At 43.7% G+C, this 27114-nt stretch overlaps 3 protein-coding genes across 4 annotated transcripts in view; 1 reads left to right on the top strand and 2 right to left on the bottom strand.

Annotated features, from left to right (window-relative positions):
* SYCP2 (synaptonemal complex protein 2) overlaps positions 1–3463 on the bottom strand; it is a 104649-nt gene extending 101186 nt beyond the window's left edge. The window contains exon 1 of the mRNA XM_023589314.3: positions 3336–3463. The gene's annotated coding sequence lies outside the window, so the exon portion shown is untranslated. The remainder of the gene's footprint in view (positions 1–3335) is intronic.
* Positions 3464–5951: 2488 nt separating this feature from the next.
* On the bottom strand, positions 5952–9380 carry PPP1R3D (protein phosphatase 1 regulatory subunit 3D). The gene has a single exon (XM_012525784.3). It carries the CDS (start codon positions 8940–8942, stop codon positions 8034–8036), a length of 909 nt encoding a protein of 302 aa, XP_012381238.1. The 5' UTR covers positions 8943–9380; the 3' UTR covers positions 5952–8033.
* Positions 9309–16936, top strand: FAM217B (family with sequence similarity 217 member B). 2 transcript variants are annotated; one of them, XM_058287275.1, is made up of 4 exons: positions 9309–9494; positions 11060–11171; positions 11279–11364; positions 12649–16936. In XM_058287275.1, the coding sequence occupies exon 4, from the start codon at positions 12653–12655 to the stop codon at positions 13796–13798; it is 1146 nt and encodes a 381-aa protein (XP_058143258.1). In that variant the 5' UTR covers positions 9309–9494; positions 11060–11171; positions 11279–11364; positions 12649–12652; the 3' UTR covers positions 13799–16936. The 2 variants fall into 2 exon arrangements, with proteins under 2 accessions (XP_058143258.1, XP_004460190.2); XM_004460133.4 differs by having other exon boundaries at positions 9344–9649.
* Positions 16937–27114: the final 10178 nt, after the last annotated feature.

The raw sequence follows: 27114 nt of genomic DNA on the forward strand, positions 1-27114 counted from the left end.
TTATCTTAACCATAAGAATTGTAAACTTTGAGACAAGTTTAAAATAGAATACTTGTTTTTATTTTAACATTTTAATTTGTTTTTGATAAAAATATACTTTATATTTGAATACAATCACACATTTTAATCCTTAGATCACTGTCAAGAGAACACAAAATAAATAAAATCTTGACTATAATATTCTGATTTTGTTAAAATGAAGGCAAGAAAAATAAATTTTATGACATATAGTAATTTACAAATTATGTAGGTCTTTATCATTTCTCCAAAAATTACCAGCCCATCATCAAATACACAAATATCCACAAACCAAGCATTCAGTTATCACTGCTATTTTGCCAACACTCAATCATAAAAACCACAGTTTCACGTGTATTTTTCTGTTTCGTTGCAGGGTAGGTTATTTGTAAAATTGGAGATGAGAACATTTTTCTTAAGTGTGATAGCTTGATTTAAACTCCATATATTTAAAACATATTATAGGTGGTGTTTTAGTTTGCCGAAGAGCTGCCAATATAAAGTACCAGAAATGAGTGGGCTTTTATAAAGACTATTTATTTGGGGTAAAAGCTTACAGTTCAAAGTCCATGAAATGTCCAAATCGAGGCATCAGCGCAAAGTTGCTTTCTCACCAAAGGCACCTACTGTTGATCCCAACGTGCTGCGATGTGGTGATGCAAGATGGCCACTCATCTCTATTGAGGTTTTCTCCAGAATCTACTCTCTTGGAGCTCAGCTTTGAGCAACCTGGCTTATGGCTTATCTCTTTCCAGGCCTCCTCTGTCAGTCTTAGCTGTTTTGCTATCTTCCCAAGTTCAGCTGTAAGCTATGAGGTATATAGCAGGGCTTTGTGATTAAGCAAGCCTCTCTCTCACATTGCAGACTAAAATATGCAGCTCTCTTTTTTTTTTCTGTCTGTCCGTGTGAGTTTATATCAGACCCAATAAGGGGGTGGGGACTCAACCTGAGTCATGCTTCATGGACATAGTACAATCAAAAGCCTTTAAGTTAGAGTGGATGTGGCTCAAGAGGTTGAGCTCCCACCACTCACATGGGAGGTCCTGGGTTTGGTTCCCATGCCTCGTGGGAAAAAAAGCAAGCAAAACAAATGAAAAAACCAACTCAGGGAAGCCCGATGTGGCCCAGTAGTTGAGCACTGGCTTCCCACCTAAGAGGTCCCTGGTTCAATCTCCAGCACCAGTGTCTTAAAAAAAAAAGCCCTAAAGTAATCTAATCAGCCCCTCATCTGAATTTAACACAATCAATGGGTATCACACCCAGAGGAACAGATTTCAGTTTACAATCTTTCACTTTTTGGAATTCTTAAACTAATCTCAAACTACCAAAGGTGGGTAATCCATTTGTAGTCTTTCCTTAGGAACCAGCAACTGTTGTCTGCCTGCCCCATTATTTTTCTGCAGTCACAACTAAAACAATTTGAAGTAATGTTTATCTTACAAAGCACTAGGAGATAAAATACCGCACAGAAGACTTATCATGGCCAAGAGGCACATAACCTTAAAAGACAATTTTTTCTAATTTACTTCCTCACAAATAAATCAGCCAAAAGAAAGGAAATTAATCAATACCTACACACAGGCTGATAAAGACTAAGGGAAAGAAATTGAACAAATAATCCAAGTTACTCTCCCCCTCTTGCAAAGGCTGCAACAATACAGTCCATAATAGAGCCCAAATCTTATAACTATTTACTACACTAACAACCAAGTCAAACATTTGCAAACGCAAAGGGAAGGTTAACCCTAGAAGGAAACAAACTTATACACTGTTTTCCAGCATTATGAGTAAACAATTTAAAGTGTATTTATGAAGTACTATGTAACAGAATCATCTAAGGAAAAAAAAATAGAATAATTTTTCCTATTAGAATGGCACGTAGTAAGCTTTGAATCCTAGTATATTATTGGCAGAACGGTTACCAGGAAAAACACAGAGCCAGTGAAATGAACGTGTATATGGAGGCAGATAAAAGGATTAAGATTGAAAAAGGACCAGGGAGGCACAAATTTCTTCCCCAAAGCTAAAAGAATACCAGCGGCAGTAGACCTGTGCTAAGTCCTCTCCACCATCGTAACAGGTATCTAACATTTCCAAAGGTAAATTAGAGACTAACCAAGAGGGGGAAATAGCTACACCATCTTCTATCATGAATAAAATGTTAACAAGCGATTTCACTAAACATTCGCAGTGTATCACCTAGGAAATTCCGCACGTATTTGTGCGTGTGTGAGGTGTACATCCAGACAGCCAGAGAGAGGCCAATGAGAGCAAACGGGCAGGTAATTCAAGACTGCGGGTTCAATAAGAAAGGACGAAACAAAGAAGCATTTTCGCAGACACTCGGTCTTCCCTAAAGTTGAAAGAACACTGGCAACAACAGGGCTGGGGGACGCTAAGTGCCCCCCTTACGCACACCAGCTCTGGAACAGCTCTTTCCAAAGCTAATCGTGGAACACTCTAGAAGGGAAAACAAAGCACGCTAACGCAACAGCCTCCGATCCTCGGAATTAAACCAGTTACGAAACCGGGTGCCGTTTTCTCGTCACGAGGGGGGCGGAGGGTGTGTGGCAAGCAGCTCACATGAGGCCTTCGCCCCGTTTCTTTTGGAGGAGATGCTTGAGCAGCTAAGACCATCACTGAAAACTAAAATGCGGACAATGGAAACGGCCGGGGAGGCGAGCGGGCAGCGCTCAAAGAGACGTCTCCTAAAACATCCGGAGGAGCACGCCTGAAATTTCCAAACATCACACTCGAAGATTCTGTAAGAGAAGTGGTGTGTCCCTCCCACTCTCAGGACTTTGGCCATAAATACGAGACTTTATTAGGAATTTCTAACAGCGACGCCTAAGAAAGTCTTTCCTGTACGCCTGGGAACACCAGACAAGAGAAAGACACCCCGCAGCAAAGCGCCACCCGCTTTCTGCCAGAGGAGCTGCGTCCCGCGGTCCAGGCCGAGCGGGGGCGGCTCGCTGGACACGGAGCCTGGCCCGGCGCTGCCACCGGGAAAGGCGAAGAACTCTGTCAGGAGATGCGCAGAGCAGGGCTCTGCCCCGCGGACGGGGGTGTCTGAGGCGACGGCCCCGGGACTGGGCCACTGCTCACCCGGGGCCCCTGCGGACGCCGGGGTCAGTCAGGAGTCGCCCCGGGGCCAGCCCGGGCGTCTCCCCCCGGGGCCGGCGGCCATAGGCCCGCCGCGACGGGGCCTCCGCCATTTCTGGACGGTCTAACCGTCGGGAAGCCGCGCCGCCGGCTAGGGCCCGAAGTCGCAGTCCCACTCCCCGCTTCGGGAAGCCCCCAGCGACGCGGAGCTCAACCTGCCCGCCGGAGGAGACCTCAGCGTCGAGAAGCCGGAGCTGCGCCGTTGCCGCCAGGCGTCGCCTCTCTCGCCTCAGGCTCCGCCGCAGCGTTTCAGACTGCCGCCGCAAGGCGGGAAGAGCCCTCCAATCGGCGCCGCGTCCGGTCGGAGTCGTGTCCAATCAGCGCCGAGGGCCGGGCAGGCCCCGCCCTCCGTACCCGTCGCCCGCGCCGGGGCCGCCCGAGGCCTGTGCCAGGGGCGCCATGGCGGGGCTGGGAGTCGGGCCCTCAGGTAGGTGGCGCGTCGCCCTCCGGCCCGGGCCGCCGTCCCTCCAGGCCGACAGGCGCCCGAGTGTAAACGCCGCGCTTGCTGAACGAACGGCGCCTCCGGGAGTGTTGCCCGCGGGCCTCTCTCCCGCTCGCTGACGCGGGGCCATGTTCCGTGGTGGGGGCGCCCCGGCTCTGCTGGACGCTGCGGGGAAGACGCCGGTGGGACCAGGAGCCTGTCCTCCACCCCGGGCTCCCCGGGTGCCCCCCGAAAACCGCTGAGGAGCGCGGGGGAGGGAGCAGCAGCGGAGCCGCTCTCGGGACTCGTGCAGGGACACGAGGGCTGCAGCCGCCCCTCCGGCCGCCAGACGGCAGCAGAGCCCGCGCCCTGGGCCCCGGCTGCTGGCTCTGGAGGGACCTGCCCTTCACTGGGGAGAACCCGGGACCCCTGGGGCGGGAGAAGGTTGAGGTTAATTAGGCGTGGTACTAAGCAGAAATTTTCAGTTAAAAAAGTACCAGCCTAAACTGTAAAACCAATACAGGCCTGTAGTGTAAAAAATGCAAATAACCCAGAAATGGATACAGCGGTGAAACTGTAGTTAGTTCTCAGCCCCTGGATGTTTTCCCCAGGTCTGTTAAAGCAAAATGAGCTCAAGCTCTAGTGCTGCCTTGCGACTTGATTTGCTCACTTTCCATGGATTGAACAGTGCTTCAGGAGAATACCGTATACAGTTCAGACTTTCTTAACAGCTCGGTGATATCCGATATTGGTTATCAGCATACCCTGAACCTCATCCTCTTGACGGGCATTTACAATGCTTTGTATTTTCCTATTACAAATAATACTGCAGTAAATAATCTTGCATTAGTAAACATTTGTGTTGGATAACCTTCTGGAAGTGGAATTTCTGTGCATGGCAAAAAGTATGTTAAGACTTTTTATAAAGGTTACCAAATTAAAATTTAAGATATTTTAGTAGCATATTAAAAGTCATCAGTTACTTTAAATTGGACTATGGTTTAAATGTATAGTGCAAAGCACTTGCAAAAATAAATACAAAGGAATAAAATAAAAACAATTGAACAGCAGATCAAACTACATAGTACAATAATATAAACTTTCAAGAGGGTATTTAATATTCTGCTTAGCTACTGCTCTTCTCAAATTTATAATTATAGAATTACAAAGTTCTTGACAACCATGTAAGTCACTGAGCTTATTTTTTAGATCTTAATTTTTAAAAATCAGAACTGACAAATTAGACACACAATCTATTGTTCACAGAAGGGTTTGAGAAAATTTTATATGTTCACATTTGTCAGTTCTTGAATTCTTTATGGAACTGAATGCTACTAATGCATAATACAAAATGTAAGAGGACTGTGAAGTATGTCAACCTTACAACCTGAAAACTTTGCATAATAATTTTTACATCTCCAATAGATTTAACATCCTTCCTCACAAAGTAGTTGTGAATGCACAGGAAGCTTACTCAAGCATTGCAAAAATTAAAAGTACTGTATTGATTTCCCACCTAGCCACTTTCTAGCAGAGAAGAAAAATGTTCTTTTCATGTTTTCAGTAAGCAAAGGGTTTACTAAACATCAGTGAACTACCATTTGGAAGGGAAAAAGCTTATTCATTTTTACTCTTATCAAGTTTCTGATTACGGTGTTAGATGGAAAACTTTATTAATCATGGTTACTCTCTGGCTGTCAATTAAATTTGATAGACATGGACTGGAAACATTCTGTATGCCATATCAAAGGAGAAAGCATGGACTTTGGTATAGGTGAATGATGACTTTGCTACAGCTGTGGACTCTAGGCAAATTACTTAACCTTTCTGAACCTCAGCTAAGAAAATGGGGAGATTATCTACCAAGTAGCATAATTTTCAGAACTGGATGAATTCAAATACATAAAACACCTATCACTGTGACCAAGCAAAGGAGAGGACATGATTAACCTTAGTTTCCTCTTCCTATGGTCAAGGCCCTGAACTTGGGTGATGGTCATAATTGGGGGAGGGGGGTAGGGAGAGGAATTATTTTATACACTGATAGGCAATGTGAGAGAGGTACAATAATTATCCCATCCTCTGTATTTCCCTAAACTCTCTTCATATGTAATGCTGATCTGGCATATAAGATTGTATTTCCCTTTCTCAGACATGTACAACTGTGTTACTGAAGCAGAGGAACAGCATACAATTTTTTTTTTTTTTTTTTTTTTTTGGTCAAGGCACTAAATTGACTTTTAGGAAAGGTAAGACTTAGGTATAAAATGAGTTAAACGAGTTTCTGATGCTTTGTTTTTTGTAATTAGATCACACAAAAAAACTGGCTTAATAGAGAAGTATACAATCATTTGTGCACATATACTTTAATACTTAGGTTTGCATAAAATCATTTTAAAATGACATTAAAATATGTTTGCGGATACAACCCTGCAGCTGCACATTCCACTAGAACATTTTAACATCTAAGGAGTATAATTGTGTTTGAGAGTCTGAAAGTTCTCCTTAAGCTGTTCTTTACCATTAGGCAGGTAAATTTAAGCTTTTAAATTTCAAAATGTTGATATTTTTCAAAAGGCACCTGGAGGTTCTCTTGTTCTTAAAGGTAAAACATTTAGATTATTTTACATGACCAGAAATTATAAGATTCTCTACATGCCTTTAAAAAATACATTTTGCAGTTTGTTCCTGCAATAAAATTCCCATAACCTGAATATTCTGGACTATTGTCTTGGACTCTGGGCTGGGGCCAAGGGCATAGAAGCCAAGGCCCTCGCAGGCTGTTGACCTAGTTGGATAGTTTGTTAAACAGCAGGAAATGCAACCAGGCTTTTCTCTCTCTTGCATATTAATGTAGTGCACTGTGCCAGGGATTGTTCAGTTCAGTCATAATATTTTAAATCAAAATTCAGTGCTCTTGGGTCAGGAGGTTCCAAAGAAAGCCCTTCCTAATTTTGGCAATCTAAAAATCACAGAAATTGCAGCAATCAAAACCAAACTGGTTAAAAGGCAAAATGTATCCTTTAAATATTGATTGGACAAATGCCAACAAATACTCGAAGATAATTCACTGGTGACAGCTATCCGCAAATTGACCATACTGGTTTCAACTATATCATAAGTAAACTTCATCAGTTGTAAATATTGTCCATCTTGGTTGTTTTTTTCCCCACAGCTCAGTGTTAGCATCTGCTGTCAAAGAGACCACTCAGCACCAAAAGAAATCAGCACCCCCTCACTGAGAGTTGTAAGTTAATTGTGGCATTCTGTAGATAACAGTGGCCTTGGCTTCTGGGTTGGAGGTCAAAAAGAACACTTAACATTTTAAATCTGAGAAACAAGTCCAGAAAAATGTTAGGAACTCTCCTATGTGAAGGCACAGAGAATAAAGTTGGCAGGTAGCTGATAAAACCAGGCATATATAGCTACAATTTAAAACAATTAAAAAATGCATATACTTGTGAATTATATTTCCTCCAGTGCCCTGGCTATTGCTGAAAACATCTAGTTCCACTTGGTAACTTCCAAAAGAAGACTGCTGGAATCTTCTGATGGTTAAGAAGACATAGAAAGAGTCACCTTAATCATCATAAAGGTAATTAATTGCAAAGGGCACAGTCCCTTGAAATTCTAGAGTGTCCTGAAAATGGAAATAACTTAAGGCAGGATTTCTTAACATGTTTGAGTGGTTTCAAACATGCAGATAAATACTGATAAAATGGGTACAAGAGATGTATGAAGTGAGATGGGTGCCTGCAAAGGAAGAATTGTCTTGCTAGCTAAAAAGATTTAAGCTTTGTCCCCACAGCTGTTGTAGGAGAAGTACAGCCTAACCAGGGCAACCTGAACTCCCCGGGATGGTTGTGTGCAGACTGATGAGACATGAATTTCTTGCCTATTAATAGTTTCCCACTGTTAGAGGGCTACAGACACTGGCAAGTAAACGTGGTCTCAGATTTTCCTTGGCCCATGGCAGGACTGCCTCGAGGGACCCTGATGCTGACCACCCCAGACATTCTGTTTACAGTGGCCCTCGCACACACTGCCTTTGTTTTTAAGCTTGTTACTCGCCCGATGTTGCAGAGAAGGCGTTCACTAACGGGGAAAAGTCCCAGATCACCATGATAATAAATCACAGCTAGTTTACAGAGACACATTCAGGACACATGCAAAAGCCACAGCCTTTCCCAGGCGGACCTTCCCAAAGAGCCCCTGCCTGGGCCCTCCCGGGAGGCGTCAGCACTCCGTGGGACTGCCCTCCCCAGGCACAATACACAGCTTGGCCTTCCTGCCCCTGGAGGCTGCTTCTCAGGCCAAGGGACTGGCCGGCCATGCCGGTCCTCCCAGCAGGAGGGGAGGTGGCCCGCTTGGTGGGGAACCGCCTCCCCTGGGATCGGCGAGCCTGGCCCCAAAACCGGCTCAGGGGCAGCGCTCAGATGAAGTGGATCCAGCTCTCCTCGCACTCCCCGCGCGGCATGTGCAGTGCGTGGCTGCGGCACGTGAGGCTGTAGTCGCGGCCGTCGTTATTGTCCCAGTGCTCGGTGCCGGCCACGCGGTAGCGCAGCGCGAAGTGCACGCGCGAGCCGAGCTCCAGCAGGAAGGGCGGCACCGGGAAACCGAAGGCGAAGACGTCCTCGGCGCCGGCCGCGCCCGCCGGCCCCCGCCAACGAGCCACCGCCTCGTGCGCGCTGCGCCAGCCGGAGAAGGTGTAGCGCACCGCCACCTGCTTCTCGAAGGCCACGTTGCGCACGCGCACCGTGCCGCTGATGCCCAGGTCCGAGCAGGTGACCCGCTCCAGGCAGACGAGCTGCCGCGCGAGGCGCTCACCGAAGTCGGCCTCCTCGACGGGCGGCGGGAAGTCGGGCACCAGGCACTGCAGCGTGAACTCCTGGTCCTGGCCGCCGCCGCAGCACAGGTCCGCGTTGATGGCCAGCCGCGACAGCACGTGCAGCGGCACCGCCGGGTCATCGCCCGCGTTGAACACCTTGACCTGCGCCAGCTCCAGGCCCAGCGCGTCGGCGAAGCGCACGCGGAGCTGCCGGCTGCAGCCGGGCCGGCACCCGGCCCCCGGCGCGCCCGCGGCCTTCTGGCGGCGCTCGGGCGAGCTGGGCAGCGAGCGCGCCCGCCGCAGGATGATGGGCCGTAGGCGGGGGTCGCAGCCCGCCGGCGCTGGGGGCAGCGGCGCTCGGCCCGGGCTCCCGGGGGGCCTGCAGGGCCGAGCTGCCGGGGCAGGGCCGCAGTCCAGGTCCGAGAGGCAGCTGAGGCTCCGGGGAGCGGGCTTCCGCAAGCCCGGGGTGGGGGGCGGGACTGCTGGGATAGCGGAGCCCGGGGCCCTGGCCATGGCCCGGCCGGCCGTCGGGCGGTGGGGTGTGGAGCCGAGGGCACCCGGCTGGCGGCCCGCTGCCTCCGCGCCTCCGGCCGAGCTCGGGGACCACCGGCCGTGCGCAGCCCGCTGGGGGCCCCTTCGGCTCCGCGCGCCCGCCCCGCCGCCGCCGCGGCTTGCCCAGGTCCGCCGGTTCCTGCACCTAAAAGGGGCTCGTCTCCAAAGGGATGGGGTCTTTTCCGGTGGGGGGCTTCCCGCTGTCACCCCCGGAGCGCAGGGTGCGGCTCCTTTGGCTTCCTCGGAGCTTCTGGGGAGAAGGCAGCGCCCCCGGGGCGGCCCCGCCCCCCTGCCCGCTCGCTGCGTGGCTCACGGGGCGGCAACTCGGCAGTGCAACTTCCCGGCGAGCCCCGCCCCACGTGACGCCGCCCGCCGGCGGGATCCATGGCCCCGGCGAGCGCGGCCTCCGCGGGCGTCCCCCCGGTGGCGCGCCGCAATCCAGCTCGAGCCCGGGCGACCGGCGGGAAGGCGGGCGGCCTGCTTCGTCACGTGCCCGCGGCGGCCGCGAGACAGGTCTGATCAATGTATGTCCGCGTCGCCCCGGCTGCGCGCCCCTCGAGCTCTGCGCAAGTGAAAGCCAAGGAAAAATGCATGCTGCAGGTCCTTGGATTTCTGGGCTCCTGGGGGGAAGGAGGGTTAAGCCCGCCTCTCGAGGAGCCGCTCCCCAGGTTAGTTTTAAGCATCCCGATGAGCCAGTGCTTTGCACATACTCAGTGCAACCTGGACCCTTGCCCAGGCCCGGGAGCCTCCTGCGTCAAGCGGCAGCAGCAGTAGCGTCCGGTCCACCCATCACCCACAATGCTTTGCGGCCCCGAATGGCCAGCCCTTGAGAGTGGGGAGGAGGTGCCGCCTCTGTCTCGGCACAGCGCTGGAGAGGAAGGCCTGGGAGCCAGACCTAAGACCCTGTGAGGAACAGTGTGCAGCAACCGTCGATCGCCCCCCCCGGGACTGGGGAGCATTTTTGTAGCCAGAATCTCTGACTTTGAGCTTTTGTTCCCGTGCAAGCTGGAACCACCAGGGAGACCGGGAGTTTGTTTTCTGCATCCTTCCGACCCTACAGGCCCTACATCTCTTGTTTTACCCACTAACTTGTGCACATGAAACACTGCAGCTGTTGGTTTAAGTTGGTTTAAAGCTTGCCAGGTGAAATGATGTGAAAAAGATGTAAATGCACTTTCAAGAGATCAGTGTGGGGCTAGACATTCAAGATAGCTTTCTTACTGTTCAGAGGAAGAAAGCAGAAAGAAAACTAATGAATTATGAAAAGAATTGGTAAAGCGTAAAAAAACTACCTCTAAAATTAGTAAAATCGGTTAAGTATAGTTTATTGTGAGCACTTGTGCCATTTTTATTACTGAATATAAAAGCTTACTTACATGCTTATTAGGGAAAAAACACAGGAAGTTTTCAGAAAGAACATGAAAATCTTTTGTAATCCCACCTCTACCATTTTACAAAGGCAGGGGATATTAGAAGAGGGAGAAGTATTCACTCTCAAGTCCAGGCATTTTTAGAGGCCACTCAGAATAAATGGGAATGACAGCATTCTGAATTCTGTGTTAGCAGAGCTTCATAATGAGAAACCATTATATAGCATATTGTATGTATTAACATTGATAATCTCACAGATTGATGAGGTGGGCAAGGTGGTGGAACGGAAAGGCAGCCTTCTCCACGAGAGTTTAAGCTCCGTGAGAGCAGGGAAATGTGCACAGTCCCTGGCGTCCACTAGGAACTGTGTAACTGTTTGGTGAATGAATGCGTGATTGGACATGAGTGTTCTGAAGTAAGACCTTAACTATCCTCACAAATTTCCTCAATATGTTATTTCCAAAGAGGTTATATCTATATGTTCCTAAATAGAGAGAACCCACTTGCAGTATTGATAGTAGTGTGATCTTGTATCTGATAGCCACTATTAAAATTTTTTTAAACATTAAATTTTAAACATAAGACAGGACCATCCCTCAATATTTCAGTACTATGCAAATACTAAAAATCAAGTGAAAACCAACCCACTTCTGGCATTAGGACCATTTGCAGTAAAAACTTACTTGGCAATGTTCTGTCGCTTTTAGTTCTGGTAGTGAGGAGTCCTTACCAAATATAAGAGGAATAAAGAAATCACTTCCCCAGCTGTCATCATCTTCTAACAGATTGAGCAAGAATATTTCAAGCACTACAGAAAAGGTGATGTAAATTTTGAAGGAAAAATCTTGCTTATATTCTGTTTTTATTATTTGTTTCTTGTACATGCGTATGGTCACAGTATTAATTACTGCATGTCTGTTTTTTAGACAGTCCATCAAGTCTTAGGTGATGATCATCCCTGTGGTTTTTTCAAGAAAGGGAATAGGGTGAATGAATCCCATCAGAAAAACAGGTAAATGTTTTTTTGCTAAATTACTTTGTCTTGCAAAAGGCATATTATCTCATTTCTCCCAGTTGGATTTATGTGTGATTGGGAAAAAATATGTGGACAAAAAATACATTTATGTAAGCAGAAATGAGTGGGCAAAATGGTATTAAACATTACTACTTGGTAAAGATTCCAGAGATTATAGTTTTGCCAGTATTAACAAACTCTGCACTTCGGTTAAGTCCCTTAATTACTTTTCTGTATAGTTTCCTTTTATGTAAAAAAGATGCTGGTGATAACCTTTATGGATACATAGTACAGTCATGCATTCAGAATAATGGCAATTCACTGGTCCACTTTGCCACTTACGATTCAATATATTTTGAGAACATGGTCCTTGTGCTATTGACAATGATCTGACACCTTCCGTACTTACTAATTAATAGGTACTGTGGTTTCAAATAATTGCTTAGTGTGGTTGAACCCACTGGACAAATGAATCTCCAAAGTTTTCCAGAGGGCATGTTTACCACACATTTCTGTGTCCCCCAACTTTGTGTATGTACATCCCAACTTGATTTGGAAACCATCTAACTTCCCTGAGAAGTCTTACTAATCTTAGTAAAATGCTGTGTTCTTTGTAAATAAATTGAAGAGAAAATATTTTTAACTTTGATGTGAAGAGAGAATTACACTGAAAGACTCTGATGCTAGACAAATAATGCATCCAGTCATTTATTCCATGTACCCGCCATTCATAAGGTGGCATTACCCCTCTTTTTTCTTTCATACTGTGTTATAAGGCACCATATGATTTTATTTCTGGACTTTTAAGCAAAATTTTCCTGAGTGTGTTCCCTACTTGATGGCATTTTAATAAACTTTCGGTTTAAAGGGTAGGTTGTGTATACTATACTTTTACAGATAAGATTTTAGTAGCTCAGAGTAACCACCAGTGCATGATTAAATTCTGTAAAACTTGCATTTTACTTATTGGCATTTAATTTTAAATGGGCATATAAAAGAAGACTATAGATTTTATTTGTTAATGTTATTAAACACTGCTTGTCATTAACAAAACAGATTGCCCTAAAATTTTAATATAAGCACTTTGAGATATAATAATGTTTTCCTCAAATGCTAATATTTACTGTAAAATAGAATCCACGTGTTTGCTTTTGGCACATGTACTACGTAACATTTGTTAAACAGAAGATTATAACTGGAAGATTCCTTTTGTTTGCTTAATCACAGCCAGACCAATTTTTGTCATGTACTTTCTAAGAATTGCAGTTTTATTTTCCACAGTAATATGAATGCTGGGCCATCTAGGAATAAAGTGCAACGTTTCAAGACTTCTTCAGGAAAAAGGCAGAATAAATCTCAAGTACCCCATGTTACTCCCCAATTGACAAGCGACCTCATATCCCAACCCACTGAGGATAAATGTAAAGAAAGCATTTACCCGGAAGGAAAACCTGAGGGGAGTTCTTTTGGATTCAAGTGTCAGGGGGCCTCAGGGAACAAATTATTTCTTAACTTTCAGTCAATGAAAATTATTAAAGAAGATGCTGATGAGGATAGTGCAAGCGATCTGTCTGATTCAGAAAGAATTCTCATTCTTCCTTCTCCCCTCACACCTCCAGATCTTAATCTGAGAGCAGAAGAAATTGATCCGGTTTGTTTTGATCTTCACCCGGATCAGAGTCCTGTGCTACCTGAGTACAATTACCCTGATTTCCTTCCACCCCCTTTTAACTCCTGGGACCTCCAGGAAATGGCTCTGCTTCTGAACTCAGAGTGCAGATCCGAAGCCATGCCACGAACAGGAGGTCTTCTTGGGAAGTACCTTGATAGACTTGTTCGGCTCGAGTGGCTGCAAGCACAGACTGTACAGAGTGAAAAAGGAAAGGGGGCCAAGGCAAAGCCCCCAACTACCCCTGCCACCTTATGGGCTCTGAAAAGCCCTGGGAAAAGTAAACTCATTGCAACTGCCCTATCCAAGCCTCCACCTCACCAGGAAGGGGCTTCAAAGTCAGCACTGTCACGAAAGAAAGATTTTCACCACGAAGAAGCCCATCCTTCATATTATACATTTCAGACTTCCCCCAAACCTGTTGATGTGCTGGGTAGTAGCAGATTCTGTTCTCAGAAGCAAACTCTGGAAATTAAGACCGACGAGAAGAAAACAAAATCAAATAAGAGTACCAAGCTGCAGTATGTGGATTTTGCTTGTAGTGACAACAATTCTAAGATTCAGACCAATGGTAACCTTCGACTTCCCAAACAGTCAGCAACTATTCTTGACACAACACATTCTTGTAAGGCCTCCAGAACACAAATACATGCAAATCATAAGAAAAAGGGAAATGTAAATAACTGTGGTCATTCCAGTATATCTGGTGAGAAAAAAATCAAGACAAATGGAGTAAAGCAAAACACTTATAAATTCAAATAATTTAAAATGATCAATAGCAAAGACCTGCAGATACCTAAATATCCCTAGTTACAATACTATGAATTTTAAGAAAAGTTATGATTACTGGCATGTAATTAGTTGATTAGTGCTTTAGTTTACCCCCCACGGCAGCTGGATTATCTTCCTGAGCAAATAAGAACCCTTTAGATAAAAATTTACCAAAGTAAGTGCCATGTAAAGGAGTAAAATGACAATTCTCCAGGAGAAGAATAATCTAACATTCTGAAATTGCAGGTGGCCAAGTTAGAACAGACATAGTCATATTTTATCTTCCAATTTTCACTTGTATGTAAGTAAATAAAATAGCACATACTAGTTTAAATGGTATAGAATCCTAAACTCTTGAAATAGGGCTCCTGGCCATTCCTGCCTGCCTCTTGCTTTTGCGTAAACTATTCAAGCTGAAATTCATTGTGCTCATTTCAATCCTTAGAGAAGCTTCAGCTCCTTCTCAGGTCAGGGAACATGGCTGTTTCTATTTTAAGCAAGTCATTTATCACTAAACTGCTTGCTCTTTAGAGACCACAGAATCTAATGCTCTAATGTATTTCCCATGACATGGGTTAAAAAACAAAAAGCCATTTCAAATTTAGAGGTGGTGGTTCACGTCTATTTTTGAGTTCTCTAAACTGTGGTTAAAATAATTTGCAAACTCACCAACTGGGAAGTCAATGGATCTGAGCATGGTTACTGCTCTTTGGTGGGGGAGAGAATGAAATATTCGACACACCAGAATTTCCGGTATGTAAAGTCTTTCCAAAGAGGTGCCACAGGAAAATCACCTTTTAGAATTCATGTGAAGGGTCTATAATAGGATAAAACACATGGAACACTTTGAATGTAGCAGTTGCTGTCCTTAGTCAAAAATAATGATCCATTTAGTTTGCAAGAGCAGGATTTTAATAATCTTTTCAGGTTTGTTTTTTTTGGGGGGTTGAGGGCAGGGAGATGAGACTGTCAGGAGACAGTTCATCATGCATTGGGGAGTATAACTAATAAAGTTACTGAGTGTATTCTTAATCCTTATCTGGTTCTATGGCTTCCTGGCTTTCCTAAATGCTTATTTCATTGCAGTTAATAACATCTACTTGTTCTCTAATTGTGAGCTTTCTGTTGATGTTTCTAAGTATCTTTAAAACCTTTGGTTGACTACTTGATGGACACTATACTATAATGACTGTCATTGATCCGTTTATACAGTTCTTTGTTGTTGTTTTTTTAAGTGTGTGAACCTATGTTCTGAATTCTTGTTTGTTTGTTTTTTAAACTTTGGGGCAAATGAAAACTTTATTTTTCATTTGAAAGTATGTAATTTGCAGTCTTTTCACACAACAGTAAATGTCATCAAAGGTATTTTATAAGTCACTGGTATAATGGGACAAGACACATTTATAATTAAAATAACAAGCAAAGGTTAAATATTAAGATCCCTTTTAAAATCTGATTTTATTCATACTAAGTTTTAACTTGAAAATTTTTATGATAACCTTTTTTTCCAAGGACTTTATTACCAGATCATTACCATTCTGTCTTATCCTCTTTGCACTGCCATGTGGACAGAAGGCGCATGAAGAGTAGGGCCTGCTCCCGTAGTCCTCAGTACACTCTGACCTTTGCACGCAGTATATGTATTGTATTTGGAAAATACGGCGTTACTCCACAGTCTCCTCCCTGTGGTTCCTGAGTGGCACCGCATGTATCACCTACTGCCCTGCTGCTTGTGAGGGCTGGATGAGCCCTGCACACCTGGCTGCCACCTCCCTTACGATGCGTTCTCTGCTAGATTTTTATGCAGCTCTTTGTGAAGTTTCATGACCAATAAATGTCTAAGCATGACATTATATTCATATACACACATATATATCTTCCTTATACTAACACCGTACAGTTTATATTGAATTGCTGCCTTTCTTGGTAATGATTCTTGGTGGGCATTCTTAGAACTCTTGAATAGGTAAAGGTAAAGTGTTTTACTTTTCCTTGCCTTCTGTGTGTCTGAGCTGAAAACCATCATGACTGAGAAATATATAGATGCGGCCTCATAGGTTACATTTGTTCCAAGCTCTTTTAATTGACATCTGTTGTTTAATTTGGGGAATAGTCATATTGTCTTATGTTAAGACAGTTGGGAAAGTCTGAAAAAGTGACTTTGATAGTTTATTTATTTTTGCCTCAGATTGAGCCTTTATTTTAGCCAGTACCATTATAGTTGGCTCAGAGCTCCTAATAAATAGTATTAAGTTTTTAAAGTTAGGTTCATTACAGAATTAACATAAGCATACTTTTAATTTCATGATTCTTGGTAATCTGACACAGCTTAATCTAAATGCTGTAAGAATCTTTCTATTTCAAATACACAATTTTGAGAAGTTTAGTCATGAATTCATTTATTATTTAATTTTATCAAGTCAACACTATAGAGTGTCCTGATAGTCCAGTGATATGAGTCATATTTCCAAAAAGTGCCTCTCATTTCTGGGGAGTCATCTACATACAAATTGTATTTAAACCAACAAAAGCAAGCCAAGGTTTTTTTAAAAAGTATATTTAGAGAATGTGAGAAGAAATACTTAAGGTTTTGAATGAGTTAGTGGAAAAAAAAATTGTAACAGTGCAAAAATGAACCACAAAATACCAATATTCTCTATAATCATTTAGATTTATACTATTTCCCAAATCTTTAATAACTTAACAGGCTGAAGATTTGTAAGGAAACTGCAGTGAAATTGGTGGCCTGTGAGTCGAGATTAGGCAGATGTTCTTAGTCTTAGAAAAGGCAAATGGTTAGTGGGCATATTAGGCTAGTTTCCAGAAAGACAAAAATTTCTACCTTATGTGAGGTAGATATTATCTATTTTCACTTTTATACTCATTTACTTGAGCAGTTACATAAATATGTAAAACTTAGTGCTATTGTATTTCAAGGGAACAAAAAAGCAGTATTTATTTCTGTACATGTACAGAAATTCTATTCAAAAGGACCCAAAAATATTCAGCATGTTTGTTATTTGCTGTTAAAATTATTGTATGCCTGGTTTTGTGTATAATGAAATAACACGTAAGTTTTTGTGAACCTGTTTTCTTTCCCCTCATGATCAATTAAATAGTAGAAAAATATTGTCTGGGTTTTTCTGGTTTTGTTTTGATTTTTATGCACTTCTTTTTCCGAGGTTGTTTTTATTTTTCCCATGTTAATTCAAAGAATTGCTCAGGATGAAATTCTGTTCCAGCTCTTGTCTTATACATGGCAAACGCAGTTTAACTTTACCAGTGTGAAAGACAAATTGGAGTTGAGTTTCTAGACTACAGCATTTTATTCAGGACACCTAAATTTTGCTGAAGCAAAGGAGTAGTTTCAGGGGTGTAGGGGCAGCAAAGGAGTCTTGGACATAGAAAGGAAATTACTTTGACTCCCATTGATTGGACCAGGGTTTGTCCATCTTACAGGGGTCAGCTTAGGGCTGGTGGGCTTTCGTATTGGGTGACGAACTAGGCTTGATCGGCCATCTGGGTAAGCTGCCTTGGGGATTTCAAATTTCAAAAGATAAAGAGGAGACTCCAGAGGGCATGGTGTTGTTTGTTTGTTTGGGGCTCTGAGGGGACCCAGGGCTTTCTCTATACAGTTTTATCACTAGATATGTCTGAGGAACATTGCTGGAAATTTCATGAGTACCTCTTTACCTTGTGACTCCCAAAGGTGTTGAGAAAGAGCAGATGGAGAACAGGATGGGAATTTAGTAAGTTTGAGGTTAAAAGGATGTGATCGAAGTAATTCACACTTTACCCTCTATCTGGAAATGAGGACTGTCTCCTTCAATGAAGTCACCTGGCTAGGAGATACATTTATTCTGACTGTCAGTCTTAAGCAGCGACTGCTGCAAACATTCTGGGAGGCACTTTGCACCTCTTTTTAAATGTAAACAGACTTTTGAGGTACATTCTTTTGGGCCTACCAGATAGCGACAGTCGTATTGGAGGGGAGGTGTGTTTAAGTGATTTTCTGGAAAATGAACCTGTTAGAGGTTTTAAATCATTGATGTATGTAGAAAATTGTAGATTACCTTTTCATGTTACTATTTTATTATCCACCAGGTGGCACCTAAACCTTTTCAGATAGCACTGAATGTGTCATGTCATTGCCTTCTTAACCAAATGAAGAGAGTTTGTTTTTCGTTTTTTGTTTTTTTTTTAACTGGAATTTGAAGAAATGAGAAAGTACAGGACGATTTGGTCTCAGATGCAAAGCATGTTCTTTATTTAGCTTCACTCTCCCATAAATGTATTAGGTGCTGTGGAAGATACTTTCATTCATGTAAAATTCCCATATCATAAATCACTGTATCTAGTATAGAATGATGCTTAACAAAGTAACATAAATCAATTTATAAAAATATTCCTAGAGACCTCAGTTTCATAGAATACTATTTGATAACACTGTTCTCAGCAATTTACTATTTAAGGAATTTACAGTAATAATGCTGGAAAATATATGAAATAAAAATAGGATACTCATGAATATAGTTGTCCAGGGTTTGAATGATATTTTAGAGAAAACTAATGTTGCATATTTAACTGCAGATCACATTAAGCTAGCACAGTTTTGTGCCTTGTTTCTCAAATTATGAGCCCCTCCCTGGACCTATTGAATCAAAATCTACATTTTAACAAGACCATGGAACATTAAAGCTAGAAAGACATTGCTTTTTTATTATACTTAAAAGTCTTCAAGTTTGAGTTCACTGCTTTTAAGATACTTAAAAGGCTAGAAGGGTTTCCTCCCACTCTATTTTGGCCGCTAATAGAGTAATTTGCTTATGTCTGCCTATCTTTTCCTTTGATTAAAGGGACTTGGCTGGCTGTTTTCCTCCTGAATGGGTCACTAAATTGATTGATGTCTTGTCTCTGATAATCTACGCCTGGATTGAGTGCTAAAGAGTCTGAAACCACTTTTCCACCTCAATCACTTTTTTCCAATGCTTCCTCTCCTAGTTTTATAAACCCTAGGTATTGAAAACCCAGTCTGCCTTCAGTTGTCCTTTTCACCCACTTCATCATTTTGGCCAGGTTTAGAAGGGTCTTCACTCACCAAGCTTTTCCTCTGAACACATCTCTTTCAAGATGTCTACTTTAATAAATTAAGGAGGAAAAAACCCAACTCCTTGCCTTCTTTCCTACTTGTCTTCAATTTTCTAAATACTGGTGTTGAGTAAAATAAAATGCCCACCTGCATTGGGCATTGCTAGGAGAGACTTTCCTTTCCGAGAAAGGATTTTCCAGAAGACAAAAGCCATTGACCCGCAGGGGCTTTGGGAGAAAATGGAACAATGGAATGTACCTACAGAACTGCAGATAAGCCGCACCTGGTAATAAAACAGTTTAGGTCAGTAGAGACAGCTTATCAGAAGGGACAAGCATGGCACACTAATCAAAGTATACCTGCTCCCCACTTTCTAAGACCTACCTATGTGAAATGGAAACTTAATGTCAGCCAGTCAATATTTCTTCACTTGTTTCCACATTTGCTCTATGGCAGACCCCTTTCCCACTCCTTCGGAGGCACTCCTTTCCACGTGTGGTTTGTGTACTACCCAATTCATGAACCATGAACTGCTGAAATAACATGCCATAATTAATACCTTGTCTAATATGTTTTTAACACTGGAATGAAATGCTTTTTACTAATTCTTATAGGTCATGAACATGATGAAATGGTCTACCAAGTTCAAGTGAAGAAGTTCTGATTGAAAAAGTATATATTTTTACTGCAGGATTGTTTTGGTGTGGGGAAGATGAACTAAACAGACTCTTAAATTAGTATTTCTCTCTGTTTCCTTCTTATTCTTTCCTAAGAGAATGTTGTGCTAAAAATAAAACAGGCTTGGGGGGGGCGGGGTGCGCAAAGTAAGTTTATTGAACTAAAGTTGCATTAATGTGGGAGCAGCACCAAAATGTTTCTGCTGAAAAGGTTGAGTTGGGGAAGCAGCATATATGGCTGCTTGAGATAAAGGGAAGATACGGGTGGAGGAAGGGAGAGGGATAAGAGGGACAAGATTTATGCTTGGTACGTGCTTTCCGTGTTTTACGAGCTGTGGGGCTGTTTGAGCAGGGTGTCCTTGAGGCCCAGTCAATTAATTAGAGAGCAGGATGTTGACAGAAGGTTGTGGCTATCTGGTGAAGATCAGCAGGCCTTGCTGGTGTCAGCTTGAATCCTTTGTTACAGTTCTTCCTCCCAGGCTGGGGCAGGGGGTTTTATCAGTGCTACGAAGGATTATTGGTATGCCACCTTGCTTCAGTTAGCCTCCGTTCCTACTTTATAACTCCCTGGATAAAAATGGCTGCTCAAGCGAATCAAGGTGGTTAGTAAAATCATCTAACATTCCAGTTTCACAAGAAGCATAAAAGATTTAAGTGGTTGACAAAAGAGTGGTAATTCTACTATGATTATTCGTATTGGAACATACTTGCAAAAAGTGAAAAATTATTATATTTGGCATATATATGTATATATGTGTGTGTGTATATATATATATATATATATATATATATATTTATTTCTTCTTCTTGCGTGTGATTGCTCATCTGTAACTATTAGGTGAGCAAATAGGGACAGGAGATTAAAATCTCTCAAAGAAGGTTCTGTCCAGCTCTTGGTGGCTGATTCAAAATACCAAAACATAAGAAACCATACTTTCTGATCAACCTATCTGACTATTAAAATAACCAAAAAAGAAGAGACAAAATTTCTTTGTCAGTGGAAATCAATCATGAAATTTAAAAAGATGAATTAACTTATTTTCACATGAGGTCTAATAAGCTGCATCTCTTGCACGTATTGTTAGATACTGGGGGCAGCTATACTCAATGACTTGGACTTTTCATCTGTTGGAGACAAATTCATTTTTCTGATGTTTCTTCCAACATTGTATTATAAAATTTTGAGACATACAGAAGTTGGAAGAGTTAAACTGTGAACACCCATCCTCTTGCTCCCATTTGACTTCCCATGGTAAGAAAGTGCCTCCATCCCTGCCCCCAGGGAATGGGGCTTCAGCTCTGAGTAGGAACTAGGGGTGGAGAAGGCAGCGGACACCCCCCCCGCCCTTGTGGATTCCTTCTCTCAGTGGGTGGGGAGAAGGGGAACTAGACTGAGGTGTGGTCTGTGGGTGGTGGGCGATGGGAGCCCCCAGGAGGCCCCACTGGCTGGTGGCCCTCTTTCACAGGTACTGTGTGTGTGATACACCTTCATTCTCAGAGAAGGGCCCCGGGCAGGTAGAAACCTTCCATGCAATATGCTTTTCCCTGAAAAGATGGCAAATTTACATGACCACGTTGCCTTGACTTACAGCCCTGAAAATGAAACTCAGCAAGTGTCTGGCATTTGCGGGAACCTTTGTTGACATGGATGATTCAAGGCAAAATTAATCCTTTCTTAGAAGCACTCATGACCCTTTCATCATTATCAAAAAATCCTGAGAACTGGCGGTGAAGGGGGGCACCTCTCAGCACTCAAGGTGAGACTGTTGAGTCTAGATAATTAATTGCAACTTCGACCTTCCTTTTAATCATCAAATAACTTTTTTCTTTCAAGCAAGAGTACGTCTTCCTTTACCAGCTTAAAGGGCTCTGGCTGGGAGCTGCCACCTAGCGGCCAGGAAAGACTTACCGCTCTTTCAGACACATGGAGAAAAGGATGTTGTCATCAGAAATGCCTAAAAAAGAAAAGGGGCCTGACATCCTCTAGCTCAGACTCACCTGAGACAGGTGAGACAGATGCCAGCTGACCCAAGGACCTACACCCGAACTGGGAAGGGCTGCCTTTTGGGGAAATGTTTGCTCAGTTACTCTTACATGCTTGAGAATGTTGAATATTTGGTTGTTTTGAATATATTAAAATAACACTTTCAACTTAAAAACTGTAAAGGTAGAGCACTCCATTGGCATTGCGTGCCTCTTCCCAGGTGGTGACTGGTGTGGTGCCCAGCAGCTGTTGTTCTTGCTCCACATTCTCATCCCCAGCATTGTTCTGGCAGTGAGGCAGGTTAGTGTAGCGAAAGGGGAGGCTTGGATCACAGGTGAGGGCCAGCAGCCCACATGGCCTGAGACTCCACCCAGAAACCTCCTGAGGGATCCCGGGAGACCCTGGAATTAGAACCTCATTTGGAACAAGAATCCCATTTGGAATGAGAATCTTATTTGGAATGTGAATCCCATATGGGGTCAAGGGAAAGCCCCAGATACCCGCAAAAAACCTCACCATTGGCCCCTGAGAAACACGCCTGTTGTCTGCTCTCTGTATCTGCTTGGATTCTTGTCAGCGACATCAGGAATCTGTGTCTCTTTTTATTGCCTCATTCTGTTGTGTCAGCTCTCCGTGTGTGTGGCGTCACTCCTGCTCAGGCTGTGCTTTTTTTTTGTTCGTGTGGGGCGGCTCTCTATGTGGGGCACACTCCTTGCGCCTGGGGCTCCCCCGTGTGGCACAGCACTCTTTGCGCATCAGCACTGCATGTGGGCCAGCTCATCATACGGGCCAGAAGGCCCTGGGTTTGAACCCTGGACCTCCTTAAGTTCTTTTAAGTGACATAAACCAAGAACCTGGAGGCCCAGAACCCAGAGCCATCTGCCAACTGCATCAGGGGACACTCAAACTGCCTCTTTCTTTTTTCCTCCCATGAATGTTCTATATGCTTTATCTCCCTGACTTATATATTCTCATTAGTGATTCTAACTTAACCGAATTTTTCAGAAGCCTACTATGTAATAAAAATATCCATTTTGAAAATAGGAATGAAGTTGAGTCAATTCAGTAATTATTGTTCTGTTTCTCTTAATGCACAGGAAACAATTATACTTACTGTTCTTTCCCATCATAAACTATTAATTTGAATTAAAATGAAAAGCTATTAATTCAAATGAAAACATCCAGCTCTCATGGAGAGCTCATGCAGCTCTCATAGAGCTTTTATTTATTTATTTTTTTTAAAAAAAGATTTATTTATTTATTTATTTAATTCCCCTCCCCTCCCCTGGTTGTCTGTTTTCTGTGTCTTTTTGCTGCGTCTTGTTTTCTTTTGTCCGCTTCTGTTGTCGTCAGTGGCACGGGAAGTGTGGGCGGCGCCATTCCTCGGCAGGCTGCTCCCTCCTTCGCACTGGGCGGCTCTCCTTTCGGGTGCACTCCTTGCGCGTGGGGCTCCCCTACGCGGGGGACACCCCTGCGTGGCACGGCACTCCTTGCATGCATCAACACTGCGCATGGGCCAGCTCCACACGGGTCAAGGAGGCCCGGGGCTTGAACCACGGACCTCCCATGTGGTAGACGGATGCCCTAACCACTGGGCCAAAGTCCGTTTTCCCCATAGAGCTTTTAATATACAGTAAGACAAGAAAATTTATCTTCTGTTTCATTTGCTAAAGGACTTTACTATTTAAACAAGGTAATATGATAAGGTAATGTTAAAGTAATTGGGGTTAATTTATCTCAGATTTTGTTTTAAAACCCATTTTTTGCAATCCTAAGTAGAGACAGTAGAATTCCAACTTACCCTCTTTTTTCAGAATTCTAAGGCAAAGACTCCCAGATTAGCACAGAGACCATTTTCCACCTCACCTTCCTTCTACTTTTTTTTTTAGATTTAGTTTATTTATTTCTCCCCACCCTGGTGTTGTTTGTGCTTGCTGTGTCTGTTCATCTTCCTTGTTTCTTTAGGAGGCACCCGGACCTCGGATGTGGGAGGGGGGTGCCTAATCATTTGAGCTACCTCCACCCTCTGCTTTGCCACATCTCCCATTATGTTTTTCCTCCCTGTGCCTCTTATTATGTCATTTTTTTGTGTCAGATCACCATCTTCTTTAGGAGGCACTGGGAACCTCTACTGTCTCTCAGTATGTTTTTTCGTCTTGTGTCTTTGGTGTGTCAGCTCGCCATGCCTGCCCATTGCACCAGCTCACTGTCTTCTTTAGAAGGCACCTGGATATGAACCAGTGACTTTCCACATGGTAAGCGGGAGCCCAGCTACCTGAGCCACATCCACTTCCCCCTCCCTTCTGTTAGAAAGAAAGCTGTACCTGTAAGAGAACAAAAGCTCACCTGATTGTGAAGGAGAAAATAATTTTATTAATGATCTTGCAAGAACAGGCACATGACCTGGATAAAATGGCCAGTGCACCAAACAACAAACAATGACATTTATATCTAAGCCAACATGCAGGTCCCTTCCCTGTTCCCCATGGATTGGGTATTTCAGGGGTTACACCCTATCCAAGAGGTCTAATGCAGGTTCCCACTCTGAGTCATCCTTCCCATTCCCTACATTCTGGCGGCTTGGTAGTTGGCACCACTTTCAAATTTGGCTGAAGTTGGTTCTGCCTTTAAATTTGACACCACTTTAAAATTTGGCACCACTTTAAAATTTGGCACTGGAGTTGTTAGAGCCATTTTCCCTCCTTACTTTAACTTCAGAGCCGGTTTTAGCTTCACCTTCATGTGAAAGCTAAACTTAACCCTTTCCTACAAATCCCCCCTTTCTTTTAGACTCTTCTTAGTTTTCACAATTTAGTTTCTCAAATTTGCTAAGAGCTTCCTCACACTCTTCATCATAGAGATCTTCCTCTTTAAGGAGGTATAAGTTGTTTTGCTTATATTTTATTGGCATCTGTTTGGTTAGGGCCATTTCAATGAGTTTTTGAGCTAACCCTCAGGCACATGGGATGATGCAACATCCAACTGCTGTGAGTACCCCAGCCACAATGATAAGGGGAGTTAGGATAGACAGTGCCACTCCCTTCCATTTTCCAACCAGCTCTCTAATCAACCCATAAGTGGGTTATCAATGCCATAATTTTCTGCCAACTCTTCAGATAAGGCTGTTAAGCCTTGCAAGGCTTTGGTGATAGTCCTGTCCAGGGTCATATTATTGGGGAGGAAGGTACAACAACTATGTCCAATTATAATACAGATGCGTCCTTTTTCTGCTAGCATCATGTCTAGGACTATCCTATTTTCCCCTGCCATTTGGCCAGTAGCATCCAATGTTCTGCTATTCCTTTAACCGCATCCCTGGTGTAATTGATAAATCTTTGTTGATGATAATCTATACAATTAATCCAATCCACATTTTTGTTAATGGTGACCCACCAGAACAAGAATGACTCAAATCCTGCAGCTACCTGATTTCTAGCTTTAAATTCTCTGGTATTCCCCAGGGAATCCCTATACTATCTAGATAAATTCAGTCATCAAAGGAACCAGGTAAACTTCTTTTCTTTCTCTTTCCCTGGTTTTGTGTTTCTTCCTCTTTTTCAAATACCAGGGTAAATGGAATAGCCAGTTGAACCAGAGCACAGGTTCCTCCCCACTTCTCAGGTAACACTGGTCAGAGGATGCCCTTTCTGCAGTACCACCAAAGATCTGCTCGGGGTATGGCCAAACTGGAGAAATTGCCAGTACTATCCTCACGCATGTTCCATACTCATGTGTACAAGGTCATAACCCCAAGGTCCTGGAGCCCTTTTCCCCATCTAGAGAGACAGGCAGAGTGACTTCCTGGACCAAGGCAGGAAGCTGGTATTGTTTTGATGTTTCTCTTTTTGACACGAGGGAAGAGAGAGGACAACGTACCACAATTTTCACCAGAAGTAGCATTCTGGAGGAAGAGCACCATGCACTTAAACTCCCTTTCATGCTCTTCTATACACAATGGAAATGGCATGATATGAGCAGTGGGCTGGCCTGCTACGCAAGTAGAACAGTTGCTTTTGTTCAGACTCTGGACTGTAATTTGACCCATTCTACCCAGGCATTTGTGTCCCTGTATCCTGTCTCTATTTCTATGGTTTGCTTTAAATCTTCTGCCTTAAGTATCCTGACTGCTTTGGGATCATTCTGAATTGGGGAACTGTTTTGGTTGGTTTTCTTTGGGTATCTCTGAAGGGTTAACTGGACAGGGCATTGTTGACATCATATCCGCAGGGGGAGGAAGGACTCAAATACGAAACCTCTCTAGAGGATCTTTACCTGTAACGTATGCTCCTATTCCATATATTCTATCAACTACTTGACTCCTGGTGCTTCTCCCAGCTTCTAATCTGTCTGCCCTCTTACTACTTATTACTACTGGATTGCACTGAAGACTTTTGCAGTGTGGTAGGATATTACCTTTATAAAAGGTTATTTTTACCCTTTAATGGCCCCGAACTTGGTGAGACCCATCCCATATTCACAGTCCATCCCTTATATTTGGTAGTCCCATTGTCCCAGGAGGGTCAAGGGGGGGCTTGACTGTAACCATTCCCCACTGACTCTGGTCATAGGTGTTTATTTTTCCCACTCAGCCACTGCTGCTCCAAAGTCCCACTGTCTATTACTTGGCAGGCATCAAACTACACAGTTTGGGACTCTAGGCCTTCGGGTACATTTACTACCTGTTTGATGGGGCTTATCGCATCCTGAACCTGGAACATCATAGCCAGTATAATTACTCTCACTCTCAGACTGAGCTTTAAACCCTGCATTGGTCAGTCTCCCAAAGTACTAGACAAGGTGGGTATAGGTAATAGCCTTTCCTGTAAGTGGAGGGATATCTTCCTGCTGATACAGAGTTGGACCAGTCCCTCCCCCTTTCCCAATATACCCTACCAACTATTGCCTTCTCAGAGTGATCCTTAAGGGATCCGAGGGTGGAGCTACTTCCCAGGACTTGGCGGTGTTGTTGGTACTTATCATCCAGGTCGGGCACTGGTCCTTTTACTCTGGTGTAGTGAGTCCAGCCTCTTTCTGCTGTCTGGACTGCAGTCTCAGTTGTCAACAAAACTGGACAGGGTCCTTCCCAGGTGGCTGAAGTGTGGACTTCTTCCATGACTTGATTAGCGCCCAACCGCCAGGTTGTTGTTGATGGACAGTGAATTCAAGAGGCGGGGTCTGGGCCAGCAAACCATGATTCCTGAGGGATGACAAAGTAGAGGACAAAGCCAGTATATAATCTTAAGGAAGAGAGCCTTTGACTCTAAGGAAGGGAGTCTCCAGTCCTCCTAGGAAAAGGCAAGCCAGAAAGCATTTCACAAAGAGAGATTCCGGCTCTTTCCTAGGGGCAGTTCTAATCCTCAATAGGCCTATGGGTAAGCATTTAATCCAGGGTAACTTTGTTTCTAAAACCAACTTAGAAATATGCTTCTTTTTTTTTTTTTTTTTTAAAGATTTATTTATTTATTTAATTTCCCCCCCTCCCCTGGTTGTCTGTTCTTGGTGTCTATTTGCTGCGTCTTGTTTCTTTGTCCGCCTCTGTTGTCGTCAGCGGCACGGG

This window comes from Dasypus novemcinctus, chromosome 24, assembly GCF_030445035.2.
Source record: "Dasypus novemcinctus isolate mDasNov1 chromosome 24, mDasNov1.1.hap2, whole genome shotgun sequence".
Taxonomy (NCBI): domain Eukaryota; kingdom Metazoa; phylum Chordata; class Mammalia; order Cingulata; family Dasypodidae; genus Dasypus; species Dasypus novemcinctus.

Excerpts from the sequence above, each read along its gene's own strand:
- PPP1R3D (XM_012525784.3), bottom strand. The coding sequence starts at position 8,942 with ATGGCCAGGGCCCCGGGCTCCGCTATCCCAGCAGTCCCGCCCCCCACC.
- FAM217B (XM_004460133.4), top strand. The coding sequence starts at position 9,504 with ATGTATGTCCGCGTCGCCCCGGCTGCGCGCCCCTCGAGCTCTGCGCAA. Across the intron at positions 11,172-11,278 it reads TTTCAAGCACTACAGAAAAG|ACAGTCCATCAAGTCTTAGG; the intron begins GTGATGTAAATT and ends TCTGTTTTTTAG. Across the intron at positions 11,365-12,648 it reads GAATCCCATCAGAAAAACAG|TAATATGAATGCTGGGCCAT; the intron begins GTAAATGTTTTT and ends TATTTTCCACAG.